General features: G+C 41.9%; 1 protein-coding gene across 1 annotated transcript in view; it reads left to right on the top strand.

Annotated features, from left to right (window-relative positions):
• Positions 1-15,735, top strand: part of SGCD (sarcoglycan, delta (35kDa dystrophin-associated glycoprotein)) — a 190,483-nt gene that overhangs the window by 110,631 nt on the left and 64,117 nt on the right. Inside the window, exon 3 of the mRNA XM_009875809.1 lies at positions 11,108-11,209. Coding sequence (XP_009874111.1) covers positions 11,108-11,209 — 102 coding nt within the window. The remainder of the gene's footprint in view (positions 1-11,107; positions 11,210-15,735) is intronic.

The following is a 15,735-nucleotide window of genomic DNA, read 5'->3' on the forward strand; positions in this document are numbered from 1 at the left end:
GGCCCCTTGGACGTGTCCTCCGAATTTGCCCTGGAGAGCCTGAGAGCCCTGTGTGGCCCTGGGGCAGGTGTGCCTGTGGTCCCTGAGAGGACCAGCCTGGGTGCACAGCGTCCAACTTCCCTGCAGAGCTTCTGGTGCCAATTCCAGCCAAAAGAGGTTTGTTTGGACTCTGATTGCCTTGAGCCATAAACTATGACGGGGAAACAAAACATGTGTGAGCAGAGGGTCCTCTCTCATGTCACAGTGAAAAAAGCAGTTCATAGGTGAAAAAAGTTTTGTTGAAGGTGACTTGGGTTTTCTTTGGCACACTAAAATGTTTAAAATGGGCAAAGGTGAAGGCTCTGAACTAAAGTCTGCAAACGCAATTGATGTGTTTCAGTTACCTGCATGTCAGTCAAGGAGCTGTCTTGAAAGAGACAAATTAATGACTATTAAGAATTTTATACCCTTCTATTTTCTCTGTTTACTGATGTTACCTTGCATCACTTCTCCAAAAATACTTAGTCTGATGTTTAACAAGTGAAGCTATTATTAACTTACATAAGATTTTCTTCCCCCTTAACAGTGATTAAGAAGGGGTGAAAAAAAAATCAAAACACAAACCTTTAGCAGGACTTTAACAAGCTCCTTGCACGGCTTCATAGTAGATGTGTGATATACCTGTGTTGTAGAAGCTGCACAGAGCTGCCAAGGAACAGAAAGAGGTGACCGAACTGAGCCAAAATGAAGATTTTGACATCAGAGGAATGCTGAATGAGTGATGGGCTTGAGTCAGAGAGATTTTATTTTTTACTTTCCATAGCTCTAGTATAAATTTCAATATTTCTGTTAAATATTGGCCCTAGACACATCAGTAAGCTTTGAAAGTACAGGTTGTTAATGAGTTTGCAGCTGAATCTCGATTTTATTTCTATTTATTTTTTTAAGTAGCAGAAATACTCCCTGTGTCTATGTAATTAGTGTTTTAAAGTTTGTTTTCCTTCGGCTGAGTCTGCCTGTTAAGATATTCCTTTAGTTCTTTCATCATTTCACAGAAATTAAAAATCTGCCCGAAATAACTCAAACTATCCTTAAGTTACATACAAAGGATTTTCAGCTCCCAAACAGATCTTTTCAAGCTTAGTCTTAAATAAGTTACAAAGATGTCCACTGCCACTTCTTAAGGACTTTTTTATTTTAGAAAGGTTATTGTTGGCCACTAGCGAATACTTAAATAGTTTTTGATTTAATAGAAGTATCCTGTTCTTAGGCAATGTCTTGTATTTTGACAAATCCTTAGACTTCTGAGAAAGTCTTGCAACATTTTGATCTCGGCAGCATTTGCTGCTTGCATTTGGTAATGAATGTTGTATATAAACATTATGATATAATCTTCAAGCATTTCAGGAATAAACATGGTTTTCTAAGGAATGTCTCCTACAGCCTGCAGAAGCTTGGAACAGTAATTAAAATAAGATACTTTGTCAGACATTTCGTAATTTAGAAACTGTTTGATTAAGCAGCAAACTTCCTGTAGGAGTGTGTTCTTCTGAGCTGGTCCCATTCCCCATGTTGGAAATTTTTAGATAATTTTCGACCATATCCTGGAAATACGCAGTGTATTGCACTCATTGCCAAGACTGCTGAAGTCTTTAAGGCCTCACCAATAACTGTAAGGAAAAAATATTTCTTTTTTCAATAAACCTTGAGTGAGAAAATAACCATGATATGTAGCCGTAGAGATAGCTATAAACTATACACACATTTCTTACAGTGTCAAGACAGATTTGAAATAACCAATTGAAATAGTAAAATATAACCCTTATATTAGTACCTCTTTCTACCACACTTACTGTAGTTATTCTTATTAGTAGTCCCACTCAAAAACAATATTTATAGGTGTGGTATTCTACCCAAGTACTTCACAATGTATCCGAGAGCTGGCATCGAGTAATGTGTTCAAAAGCATATCGCCAGTAATCCATCCCAATTCCTCATTTATTACCTTTGCAACTTTCTAGCAGTTTTGTCAGTAAAATATTGCTTCTAGCAGTGTGACTTTATTCTTACATTAATATCCCAAATTTATCATAAGGTTCTAAATTTCCTCCGGTCACCAGAATGTCCCGTTGGGCCATTTAAGCTCCCTGAAACTACATTCTTTATCTGTAGCCTGGGAAGAATATTTTTTGCCCAGTATCCCTGAGTGTTTTTAGATTAAATTCACTAAAGTTGTCAACTAGGTCGGTGGTGAAAGCCAAAACAAGAGGGAGAAATCTTATTTAGGATTTAGGGAAAGGTAACAGGGATGCAGAACTCCTGCCCTGCTGTCCCAGCCGTGTCCCAGCCGGAGATGCTGATGTGCAGCCTCGGTGCAGAGAAGGAAAGAAATTTTGTGGCTCCAAGCAGTCTGGAGACAGGCTTGGGATGCTCGACTGAAGGACAGCCAAAAGGAAATACAAATGTTAGCCTCAGTGGTTTTTTGCTCTATGCTTTGTGTTCTTTTAAGGGATAAAAATTCCTTCTCGAGCATTTTTGATCCCTAACCAAGTACAGCGCTTAGTGATTATGTGCCCTTATCCCTCAGTGCTTCTTTTTTTGGACGCAAAGTCTTATTGAGGCAGTAATGAGCACAGGCTGACAAAATGGCCAAAAAGCTGTAAGAACAGTCTTGATTGGGGGCCAGTTAGCTCAGTCAGTTGAGCATGGCGCTAACAACGGCAAGGTCGTGGGTTCGTTTCCTGTTGGGTCCCCGTGTGTTGCCTGATCTAGTCGAGAGGTGACGTCCCTGGTGGCAGGGAGGCTGGATTAAAATGATCTCTAAGGTCCCTTCCAGCTTAGGCAATCCTATGATTCTATGAAATGCTGGTGGGCTGGCAGAAGGTTCAAGGGTGTTTTACAATAAAGCAAATCCAGATCTAAGACACTTAGTATTCATTTTGAAGGATGTCGTTGTTTAGATGACCTTAGTGCTGGTGAAAAAAAATTTTAAAAGCTTAGGTGAGGTTACACACAGTGGATAAAAAAATAAATAATTATGCGGATTGTGAGTTACCTAATTTGTTCCTGCTGGTGTCATGTTTTTAAAAGGAGCAAAAGAGGGAAGAAATGCTAATATTCCTAAATAAGGCGTATTTCTGTAATGAAGTGACACACAGAGCTATGTCCTCTAAAGGTCAAAGCACGGTAGGAACAGTCACTTCCCTGTGACTCTTAAGACTCTCTGAAAAAGTGTTTAAGAAAAGGTGCTGTGTCTTGCTCTGTTGTAGGTTGCTGATGCCACTTGCATAATTCTGCGTGTGGTTCTTGACTATTTCACATAACCAACTGATTTTCATGAGCATAATATTGTACTCCTGACTTCCAAGAGAATCTCTTGGCATCTGGCAAAAGCCTCTTATGACTCAATAAACACCCACTCAGTAAATAATTTGAAATTAAAACCATCCCACGCATGAGTTCTGAATATGGAAAAAATGCTCTTTTGCCTTTATTTTCCTCAAAAAGTAAATAGTAGTAAAATTATCTCAATGTTTTGCAGTTACTTCGCAGCCCAAGATGTATAAACTACCGTGATGATAATTTTGGAAATTATATCAGGAAGCGCCATCTTGCAGGACACTTCTGGACTTGAGTTGCTGACTAGCAAGCTCCTAGTTCCCTTGCTGTGTAACGAGCATTATTTTTATTCTTGTGAGCGCTTTTGAATGTGCATTAAAAAGTTGTGAAGACGGGGGCATTAAGCATAATGCATCTTCTGGCAAGGAGGCAGAGGAATGCAGACCACAGGGAGGGAGGAGAGAGAGTGTCTGAAGTCAATTGTTAGCATTTGAAAGTTGCTAAAATTAACCTGTTGTTTCTTAGGAGCAGGATATATATAGTTTCTTAGCTGCAGTGCTGTGACACAACAAGGTGCTGGATAGCAACTTCAGGAGCTCTTCCTTTAGCGCAGGTTCCTCGTGTGACTGTCAGTGGGTGCCCAACTCTGTGCCTCGGTTTCCCTGAGAGGGTGTTGGTGTGTGTGCAGGACAGCACGTGCTGGGCACACGTGTGAGAGCGCGTGCGAGCTATGTTCCATGGCTGCGTGTTGGTTCTGATGCTAAGTACTTTGGGACTGGAAGTTTGGGGAGGAGTAAACGATGACAAGTAAAGAAGCTGCTGCTTGTCCTCTGGTCCCCCGTCGCGGCTCAGGGGCAGGGGCAGCCCGTCACAGAGCGCTGGGGCAAACTGCAGGGCTTTGGGTGCTTTTGGCTGCTCATTCCTCCCTTCCACCAAGGCACGGTAGGTGCGTGCTGGGCTTTCCTCCACGTGCCATGTCCTGCTGCGGCTCCCTGCCTGCTCTGCCTAGCACCTGCAGACGTTCTGCAGAAGCCTCCTTTCCCTCCCTCCTTACTCTAGGGCTGGATACCAGGTCGGTGTAAATTGGTGGAGCTATTTGGAATCAGGAGATGCGCTCCACAGATCCAATCTTGTTCTTTGCCTGCCGCTTGCAGTGGCATGGGACCCTAAACATAACCATGTATTTTCCTCTGAATAATTATTTGCTGGCAATTGTTCAAAAAGCAATAGAAGCAATATACTTATTTCAGCCTCTTTGGGAGCAGCCCTTTCAGTTCTCTCATTTCTTTGCTGTCCCCAGAGCCTCTCTTGCTAACAAAAATGTCATATACACACTGTAGATAAATCTGGAAGACAGTCCAAATTATTTTTCTGTATATTCTGATAGTAGAAGAGCAAAATAATGTATTTTTGTGACAAATACAGCTATAAAAATTCTGTTGTGGCTCCTTAGCCATGAGGGAAGCTTCTTAACAGGGAGAATATGGATTCCTCTAAACACAGAGAATTTGATTTTAAAGCAAATTTCTTTTTACCTACCTGTGCAAATAAATTGAAAGTGCCCAATCTAGTACCTCTTATTGAAAGTATGAGTCTTCATTAAAATAAAATAAAAAAAGAAATCATTATAATAATCCCCGGAGCCACTCCATGTTAGTGTAGTTGGAATCACATTTTTGAAGTATATTTTATTTCGTGATAGCTGTTTATTGTTTTGCCTGGCAACCCATTTATTTTCTGTTTGAAACCTGTTGCACACTACTTAGGTCTCGGTTTATCCCAGTTATCTATAGGCATCCAGAAAAGATGCCTAGGTCACCTTGGAGGAGCTCCACAGCAGCTGGGAAGGAGTGCTTCCAGGCAGTGATTTGGGTGCAAGGTGGATTCTGTTGCCATTTTTGCTCCCCCAACTGCAGAGGTAGCACGGGATGATTATCTTCCACACGCAGACTCATCAGTTAAATGCCTAATATTAGCTGAATCCGGGCCCAGAAGTGATAAACTGAGGTGCTTTGAAGATGATCCTCCTCATCCACTCTGTTTTCTCTTGGCTTGCGGAAATAGAGGAGATAATAGTGGAGGAGAGTAAATGAAGCAACTGAAGGTACAGATTCTCATTGTGATGATCCTACCTTCAGAAGCTGATGTTGCCATAGCAGCGAGTATGTGATGCAGGTGGGGTGAGTTTCCAGAAGGTCCGTCAACGGGGACCTCCTCTGAGATTCCCTGTGGTCTGTCAGTCGGTCTGACGGGATGGGATCCTCACATGTGTCTTAGAGACAGGACCTGCAAGAGTGGCCACAGCCCGGCCAGGTCTTCCTCCACACGTTCTTGTCTTTGTGGTACCTTGAGTGTCAGCAAGAATCTTGAACAGAGGTTGGAAGCCAGAGGCATGTTTGTGTAAGCCTTATTTCTTTGCACAGACCTGGTATAATGCTCTGATTAGCGCCCCTAATTTGTTTTAACACTTCCACATCAGACAAAAATGACCCAGTAATCGGCCCCATTTTCAAGAGCTCACCTTCAGAAACGCCGCGTGGGACCTGGTATTTTGCTTTTCACACTGTCAGGCCTTAATCTGCCAGTTTCGTTGCTGGTGAGGGGGAATTGCTAAATACTGGATTAGTCAGAAAAATCTTTCTCGAGAGTGTAAGGACAGAACGCAAAAGGGATCTGCTAAGAAAGAGAAAGGAAAACAAAAATCCTCCTTCTCCTTGGAAACTTCTTCTAACAACATAAGGATGAGTGAGTTCAGTTCAGCCTTTGTGTAACTTGGAGGAGCGATGCCACAGGGGATGTTGTGTCCAGGATCTTGGTAGTTTAAAAAAGAGTGGTGTTTATTTTTTCCTTCATTCAGTGATTGACAGGCTGTGATAATTCAGGAGTATTAGACCATGATTTACCAAACCTGTTTCTGAAACTCCTTGAACAGTACAATGAATTTAGGTGCTGATTTTATTACAAAATTGCTGCATTATAAGAGTACTTGTTCCTGCGAGTATAAGAATCATTTCTGCACTTCTTATAGCACACAAATTTCTGCAGGATGGGACTTTTCCCGTCTAGTTAGCATAATTGTGGAAATGAGCTAGACAAAAAAAGATGGAGGATTCAAAGGACACATTTGGAATGTATATTGATAATAAGATGTGAAACCTTACTGTCTGTATTGGAGCAAAAAAGCGGAAATATGTTAAAGAGAATATGGCTCATTTTGTAATGCTTTGGTGCCAAAGTGCTCCATAACAGGGAGTTGGGAGGCGTGAAAGGCAAATTTCGATCTCTTCCCTGCTGTACCAGTGGATGGGGAAATTAGTACCCTAGAGAGGAATTCTGCATATGATGGTTGTGTTGTAGTAGCAATGTTGGGATTCATAATCATTTCCCCAAAAGGTCTGCTAATCTTTTTCCCTGCAGAAATGTGCTCTCGAATGGAGTAGCTTATTTCATAGAAATCCTGGATTTGTTGTGCCACACATGATCACTATCAGTTTGCTTTGAAAAGAAATACCTCGTGCCCAAAGTAGTTCTAGCAACATGCAGTAAATCCAGTCTTGAGCTTTCTTCAAGGTCTGGCTGAATGATTTGCTTGGAAACTATTCCAACACTAATTCGGAATTGTTTCAGTGGATGGGATTAATTGCTTTGGTCAGTTGCAACTTACTTGAAAGGATAATTGGGAAACCATGTGATCCTGTTCTTCCTGCTTCTTAAGGCTGTTTTCCTTAACTTTCACTAAAGCCACTTTATAAGTTTCTTTTCCCTTCAATGACAGCTTCATAGGACTCTTGGAGTAATCTTCATAATAAATGGCATTGGCTCTGGGGAGCACTTGGTCAGTGTGGAAGGTACAGATAGAGGGAAGGATGCTAGGGGAACATGCACGTGGAAGATATCCCTAATGCCATTGTGGCATGTGAGTCTGATGGGAACAATATCAACATTTTCTGCATCATAGCTCATTGCTGTAATTGTGAGATGTTCTCTCAACTCTTGTGCTCTCATCGTTGTATCCCTCTTCTCATCTTCTGCCTCTTTTTCTGCACTCATGCAGAGGAACTCAGGAAAATGGGAGTTCCCACTTGAAAAAAAAACGGGCTCTGAGCTTTGCATAGGCTTGATTCAGGCTGAATTTTACATTAACCATAATCATCTGCAGGCAATTTTCTCCACTTACACATAGTTCCTTTTTAAGTTAGCAGCCACTTGACTTTTCTGTAGCTATCAGAAATGACTTCACACCTGTGGGAGGAGCCCGTAGTGCCTACATAGCTTGTACAACTTGAAGAGCAGCTTCTAGAGGTCATTTTCCAGTGGGTAGCTGCCAGAGCTGTTCTTTACTTATTCAGCTCCACATCTCCCTGTGACCGATTACTGAACTGCCAGAGATTATATTGAGGTGTCTTCTCACAGACTGTCATGAGCTTCTGGATGGAGCAGCGAATTGGCTGCTTCCTAGTCTTGAGATTTATAAAGTTGTTCTAGTGCACCGGTTAGCTGCAAAGATTTTAGCTGTGCTTCATCTGCCTCTCCCTTCTTCCCTGGAGAGGACATACATACCATCCCACAGTGGTACAAGGCACTCGGGATCACCTTCCTTCACCCACCGATATCTCAGCACAGCTATCCTACGCTGTGCCTATCATCTGTAAATGAAAACTCTACCAGTAACACGTCTGAGAGGGACATCTGAGGTCAGTAAGCAGGCAGAAGAAGAGAGGGGTGCATTGTCCAGTTGTGGGCATGAGACCTCACAGTGCAATTCAAAGCATCAGCCTGTATCCGTGCGTACAGGGGCACAATCATACGTGCTGCGTAACACAACGCTGGCTTGTTTTTCTCTGCTGTCAGCACAAACGAAGTCTGTATGGGAGATCTCAAAGCACAGTCAGAGGAAGAAGCTGTCACACAGTGTCTCCGTACTTTGGAGTGTGTGTTGCTCTGGACTGTGCTGTGTAACCAGCTTTAACTTTGGACTGGTGCTGCTGGTGTTTAAGCTCTCCTGGCTTCCATAGGAAAATATCGCTGCTGATCCACAGCTGGATGCTGGGATCTTTATTGAGATAACAAATTAACAGAAGAAAGTGAGGAGAGAGAGGAAGGGCAGATCCTAATAGAGCAGTAGGTATGTGAGGCTGCGAAGTACTGGCAATAGTGTGAATTTGCACAGACCTTCCTTGAATCTGTGGAATCTGGAAACGTTTAATGTCAGCACAGAAATCTTCCCAGTAAGGGAAGGAAAAAAAAAGTCTCACTTGCATTTGCTTTTTTTTCCCCCTAACTTTGGATGTATTGAGCTGTGTAATAACTTGCACGTATCTGGAAGCGATGCAGAGCGAAGCGATCAATAATACAAGCAACGATAATCAGGTGTTTCAGCCATCTGACATGAGCAGTCTCCAAAGATAATTCTCTCCCACAGGACATTGCCGAACATAACTGCAGCTTATTCCTAATAGGAAAACTAAATCCTTACCTGCCATGGAGAGACAAACCTTGCCAACAGTTTTTTCCCCTGAAAACTGAAAAGATATGCAAGTGCAGGAAAAAGCATGGGGAGAACACCCACTAGTGCCAGTGGTAGCCAGCAGACAGCTGGAGCTCCCTGCTGGTGCCCCAGTTACAGGAGTCAAGAAATAATGTCTGGTGGGTGCAGATTTATTAGTTTTGGCAGCCACAGGAGGAGAGAAAGGTGAGTGAGGGTTGGAGGTTGAGAAGAATAACATGGGAAGGTGCCTATTTTTCTCCAGCCCATTCGTCTCCTAAGGGAATATGGATGCTTATATGATATAAATCAAATGCATTCTTGATGTTTTGTGGTAGTATATTGTCTCTTTTGGGACGTATAGGACCTGCTGGCTGTGAGCTAAATGTCCAAATATGTGTTTTTCATACATCAAAAACCTGTGGGAGACACTTGGGGATGGAGAAAGAAGCACTCTAAGAGAGGAGCAGAGTGCCGTGCTGGATCTGTATCTCTACTCAGGATAGAATGTAGTTGTGAGCCTTAAAGAGCCTTTATCCATTGGTCCATGTTTCACATAGAGTATTGCCCCAGTTCAGCCCAGCAACGAGCACTGGAAGTGCTCACAGAGCTCGTCGTTCTTGCAGCTATATGTGAACTGTATTACCAGCTTGCATGACTCAAAACTTTTCTTAATGAAACCAGAGAAGACCCTTCAATGTGAAAGCTCTCAGGGCTTATAACCTTACTGAAATGTCTGTGAAAGAAAATGCAGTGGATTTTTAGCAGCACAGAACATGTGAGGGTCTACAGATAGCTGTGATAATTTCTGCTTGCTCAAATCACAGAGCATGCCACTATCAAAATTTAAGCTGGCCTCTTTAATGCATAATCATTTCACTCATTTTCCTTCATCCTTCTGCTTGAAATAATGAACCTCTCCTGTGCCACCACCAACCCAGAATTCATAAGCCAATATTACAGCCAGGACAAGGAATGTAGCAAGCAACAGTTTATGACCCATCTCTCATTCCCCTCCCTTCAACAATCAGTATCATTTTTGGCATGTGTCTCTGTTTAAAGTTTGCTTGCATCTTTCATTTCAAAATGAGACGACAGTGGTCATTTTATTGTCCAGCACTGCTGAGCCTGCCTTTGTTCATAAGAGACACAATGCACTGGCAGGAGCGATCTTTCCTTGGCAGGGTACACCCTGGGAATGATACTTCTTGGAACGGGAGTACCTCTGGCAAGTGACCGGCGTCTCTGCTAAGCCATGCTCTGTCTTTGATTTTTATCCCTCTGAATTCATGCCTGCTGGCAGTAGTTCATGCAAATCTGTTTGGGTTCGCCGGTCACCTTTAGTGACAATGATTCCTCTTGCAGTGCTGGAGGTGTACATGCAATAGAAAGAAGTGGGCAGATGTGGTTTAGTTTTGCAGCTAGATTAGAAAATGTGCAAGATATATCCAAATACTCATGGTTTTCCTGGATTTTCCTGGTCTCTGCATCTTTTTTCTTCTCTAAAATCCCTGAAATAGTCATGAGTTAGGTGCTGAGGTGGCTCTTAGGATTTAGACTTCAGTGTTTAAGGACATGCCTAGAAGCACTTGAGAAGGCGGCAGCCCAGTCCCTCTCGGTGAGTCCCTAAATTTCATGATGAGGTGCCATGGAGTCACTACGGCCAATGGACTTTGTGTTGTTTGTTTGAAGGGCACAGGAATGACTCAGGAGGCCCCAGCGTTTAGATACAGAGGTTCAGATTGCTGGGATGTGCTTGGGCTGTGCAGGGAGCAGAGTGAGGGCTCCAATGCTGAACTCATCATCATAGGAGAGAAAAGTCAGGAGTTAGCCCAAGACAGGAGAGCAGCATGCAGGTACTCTTACATAGCCAAACCTTATTTTATCAGTTTAGTGGAATTAATCACATATTCTCTACATGGAGTTCAGTAGAATTAATCATGTCGTCTTTATATGGATTTGCTGTGAATGAGAAGCTACATTAATATACAGGCTGTCAGTGAATATTGCAGTGAATGGTTTCCTGTTAACAGAGCATCGCTGCATCTCTTTGAGTAGAGATGACTAACTTAAAACGTCTTTCATCTGTGTAAATGGTTTACTGGAGGGCATTGCAGATTGTTCTGAATAGAATATTTTTTTCCACAGAAACAGAGCTAAAAGGATAACACGAGTAATTGCATTCTGTAGTGCCTCCTAGTGCTTTACATGTTATCCTCTAGAAAAAAATAAATTGGCTATTGGCAGCCTGGTGAATTTAACAGTTGTAACTAATGGGTATTTTTCTTTTTGTCTGTGTTTTAGGATGGAATGGGGAACCTAAGAATCACGGAAAAGGGTCTAAAGCTTGAAGGAGATTCAGAATTCCTGAAACCTCTCTACGCCAAAGAAATCCGGTCAAGACCAGTAAGTTGTCAGAAAAGAAAAAAGTTTGTTTCTGTAGCCCTAACAGTAAGAACCCATGCAGTGGGAGGCTGATGTGGTTATTGGATAAATTACTCTGGCTGCTCTATACCAATGTAATTTGGGGAGTGAGGCAGCGAAAGTCCTTTGAGGAATTCATCTAGGTACTGTATCCTCTGGACAGCTGCAAAGTTGATATATGTGGGTCTAGTTTGTGTGAGCCACAGTTAAAATGCTTCCAGGACCTCTGAGGTTTTGTGTTGTCTTCTTGTGTCCTTTTGAGATAAATCATGAACAACACTCAACTGACAGACCTGGGATTTCTGAGGTAGAGGATAGCAGATGGTTGTGAAGTCCATCTCGTGTTTAACTTGTTACTCCCCAGAGAGCAGAGAGCTGATGCCTTTGCGCAAGGGCTTGATCTGTTGTTGGCTGTCACAATAAACCCATATTATGTACTCAGTCCTATCTCACGTTGTGTTTTAAAATTATGTGCAGTTAAAATGCAGTGCTGCTAGGTGGGACAGCCTGAGAAAAGTGGCAAGGATGTTGACAACTGAAAATGAGAAAAGAAAAAAAAGTGATTGAAACAACATTTTCATAACAGCACTTAATTGACTGTCAGTGACTTTTGCTGTTTCTAATGCAATCCTGGTTGTCCTGAGCAGCTTTAAAATAACTGAAACAACTATAGGGAGTTTCCAGGATCCTTCTCAGATGTCATCTTGTCTTTTTCCTGATCCAAAGTGTTACTTTGAATCAGATACCGATCTTCCGTTTTGATAACGTGGCACATAGCTAATTAAATAAAGTTAACATCCTATTATCTCAGCATTTCAGTGCTGGTGTAGAAATTGGAACTTGTAGCATAATCAGCAAAACAGCCAGTAAAGTATCCAATTTAGTTGTTGAAGGTTGTAACCTCTGAAGATGTCTAGGAATTGATTTGAACAAGAATAATTATTTAGGAAGAAAGTTAATGAGAAAACATTCATATCCATAAATATTTTCATCCCTGAATTAAAACAGAACCGCAAAACCTTACGTGTCATACGCTTCATAGTGCAAAATCTGTGGGAAAGGTCTAGCAGTCAGTTTGATAAATATACTGACAAATTGCTACTTATGTTTCTTTTTATGTAGGTCGATTACTGGAGATAATATTTGATTGCTAAGAGAACTGAGAGCCACTTCTTGCTACTGGAGAGTTCACTGGTTTTGTATTATCACATTGATCTACATTTTAATACGGCGGGGGGACAAAAGATGTCTCCTTCTTGAGGTTATAAAGCTAATTTCCACACAGTGTAATGAATTCAAGGAACAAGAAGTAGAAGGGAAGGCCCATATGTGTGTTCCTTGCTTTATTCCTCCTCCAGGTTTATTTTTGCTGTTGGACAGAGAAGGAGCTAGTTGCAGCCAGAAGGTCTGATCCACAGCTTGGTGAGCTGGAGCATCCCTGCTGGCTTCAGTAGATGAGTGCTGGAAAATATATTAACTATATGGTTACATAAGCCCTGTGTATAATTTCTCTGACTTATCAGTGGAGTTAAACTAGAATAGCTTATGCTGGCTTTCAGCTTGCTCACACTAACACTGGAATTGCTATTGGGCTGGAGGCAACAGGGGCAATCCTACTGATTTCAATCAACTTCTGTTTTCATAGAATGCTAGGGGTTGGAAGGCACCTCAAAAGATCGTGCATGTGAATTTGGCCTCTTGTAAGCAAATGAAAGGGTTGCAGTCAGTCAAAGAATGATAGTTACGGAATATTTAAGAATTTTATTAAATAATCAACGCTATGTTTTTTTAAAGAACAGTAGTATAGCCCAGTATTCTCTCGGAGAGAAGTGTGTGAGCAGTTCCTGAACTTGATGAATATTGCTAAAATACAGTGTCAAACCCAGCACTCAGTAGTACAGATGAACATCCATAGTAATTCCATAGTAATCGTCTCTGGGTCTTCAGAAGTGCATAATGAGGCTTTAAATATGCAAAGTGTAACAGAAACAAGATGACAAATAACGGTAAAGAGCATCCCAGAAATAAGCTGACATATAATATTTTTCATATGTTTAGTTAAACAACCCGAGAGTTGTGTACAGTAATACATAATGGTTTTATATAAAACTCCGAAAGACTTTCAGACACGGTTATTTATAGAAGACTACTGTTCTGTGTAGTAGATGAAGGAACATTGGTGCTGCGTGGAAATGACAAGGGAAGAACCACTTTTTGTGTGAGCGGCTGCAGTGGAATGGGTCTTCCCACTCATGTTTCTCTGCAGTGCTGCTCCCCACGCTGCCCTGCTGTGGGCAGAGCTGGCGAATTCCTGCCAAAATATCTCCAAAACATGAATTATGATAGTTCTTGGAAGCTTGAATTTGTCACTGATGCCTCTTCTTCTTCCCAGGAAGATGGTCATTAAAATGACACGCAGACTTGCTTTCCTAGGAGCTGTGCCTTCTGGTTTAAAGACAGGTTTGGATTTCCACTTAAAACTGGATTTCTTTTCCAAATTAATTTGCCAGGAGAAGGAGACCAAGGTTTAGAGAGGAGGAAGTACTCTCAAGCGTCATCCTAAGAGACTGACTGTGTTGCAGCCTCCAAGTTTCTGTAGTTTGTGCCTTAAAGAGCTGTAGCAGGTACCACTCCCTTCATCACCTTCTGATCAGAGTAGTTGCATTTAGCTGTGTTCCTTTTGGAAGGTAACTCATTGCAGCTGAAATTGCAACCAGGAGAAACTGTATCTGTTGTATCGTGGCATGCAACTGATGACAGCCCAACAAAGACATCTTTCTGGGAGTCATTTCATAAATGTTAGCAGAAGGATTGGACCGAGGTGGTTTGGTCCCATGCTGGAAAAGTGGCCATTAAAATCACTGGCATGGACTGGCTTCTTAAAGCTGCTTCCAGCCTGTTTCTTTCCCCGTCACTGCTGTTTCCTGTTTCCGGAATGAAACTCCCAAGGCTTGCTTCCCTTTTCCCTCACCCATTCAGGAACGATCCCCCCCCAATCCCTCTGTCTTCATATAACAAGGATCTCTGTTCCTGTTGTCTCCCCATCCTTCTCCTGGCTCAGTAATACTGTGTGTGTAGTGCCTCCTGGATTAGGAGCCTATTTCTAAGCATCAGAGCTTGCACATAAACAACCTTGTTACTGCATGAGCCTAAAGTGTATCTGGAGATTAATGAATAGTAACTGGTGGTAGCAGTGGTTGCACCCTTGTAGTCTTGTTTTAAAGAAACGAGATAGATGCATTCCCTTTTCCAGGAGTGTTCAGAGCATCTTAAATTCCCAGCTGAACATATTGCACACTAAACAGTATTTTCCATGCCGCTTGCATGGAACAAGAACATCTTGCTGCCTTTAATTAAGAAGTTAACTGGACCATGAAGTATTGCCTGTGTAAATAAAAGTGATTTGTACTTAGTCAAGAAGGTGCATTAGGAATCCTTGCATTTATTTACTTGCACATAAATTATGGAGATTATTAAAAATTGGAAGGGTCATCTATAAACCCATCTGTAGCTCAGCTGCACTGTCACTCTCAAAATGTAGCTGTCTTTCTAACTGTTGTTAATTTATTGTGGACTATCGTGTGAACCATCTGCTTGCTTATAAATCAGACAAACTTTGACTGAAAGTTGCACGCAGCAGCACAAATTGTTAATTTTATGTGCTGGAAAGCAATGGCAACAGTTTTGTGACCTTCAGTCTTCATTGCCTTAACTTGAATAGAAATTTAAAACTTGAAATTTTCCTGCCTTTGTTGAGAAGGGCTGCTAACAAACAGGTTGCTTGAACCTTACAGTGAGCATCAGTTTAGCCTTCTTACTGCAGTTGAGGTGTTTTGAAGCTTGCCGCATCCAGGTCTGTAAGCAACTTAAAAGGGGCAAAACAGAGAACAGGCTTTGGTCATTTTCCATTCCAGTAACCACGGAGATAAAATCCTGTGCTGTGATTACACAGGAAAATGAAGTGAAGTGCTTCTCTCAGATGGTGGGTGACAACCAATGAGGTGATAATCTCATCTTTAGGAAGCAGAGAAAGGCATAGCCATGATAGGATTAGGATGGTTTTGCCCTTTCAGTGTTCATTTCAAGTGCATAGATAGAAAAAATAAACCTCAGTGTGCAAGTGTTTACACCTGAGCTTAAATTTTCTTACCCTGAATCCTTTAAAAGACGAGAGTATGGATTTACCTGGCAGATTTTTTGCTGTATAAAGCTCTCAACTGGGGTCCAGCCTATCAGCTCTCTTTAAGATTCTTGTGCTGATGGGTGGGTCTGGGAGCACAGATCTAAACAGGTCTGTCATCTGCCACCTCAGGGAGCTCTGAGCTACTCTGTGTTGCACAGGCATAAATGATGCCAAAATGCACTGGAGAGGTTTTGAGGAGAATTTAAGTGTCTTGGTGATTCCATATTGAATGCCTGCTTTCTGTTATTTTTAATCAGCTGAAAAAAAAATTAAAAACCAGTCCTGTACATCAAAGAAAAAAGCCTGAGGCAAAGTACAGCAGGAA

The sequence above is a fragment of the Apaloderma vittatum genome, unplaced genomic scaffold (genome assembly GCF_000703405.1).
Source record: "Apaloderma vittatum isolate BGI_N311 unplaced genomic scaffold, ASM70340v1 scaffold39, whole genome shotgun sequence".
NCBI classification, from domain to species: Eukaryota; Metazoa; Chordata; class Aves; order Trogoniformes; family Trogonidae; genus Apaloderma; species Apaloderma vittatum.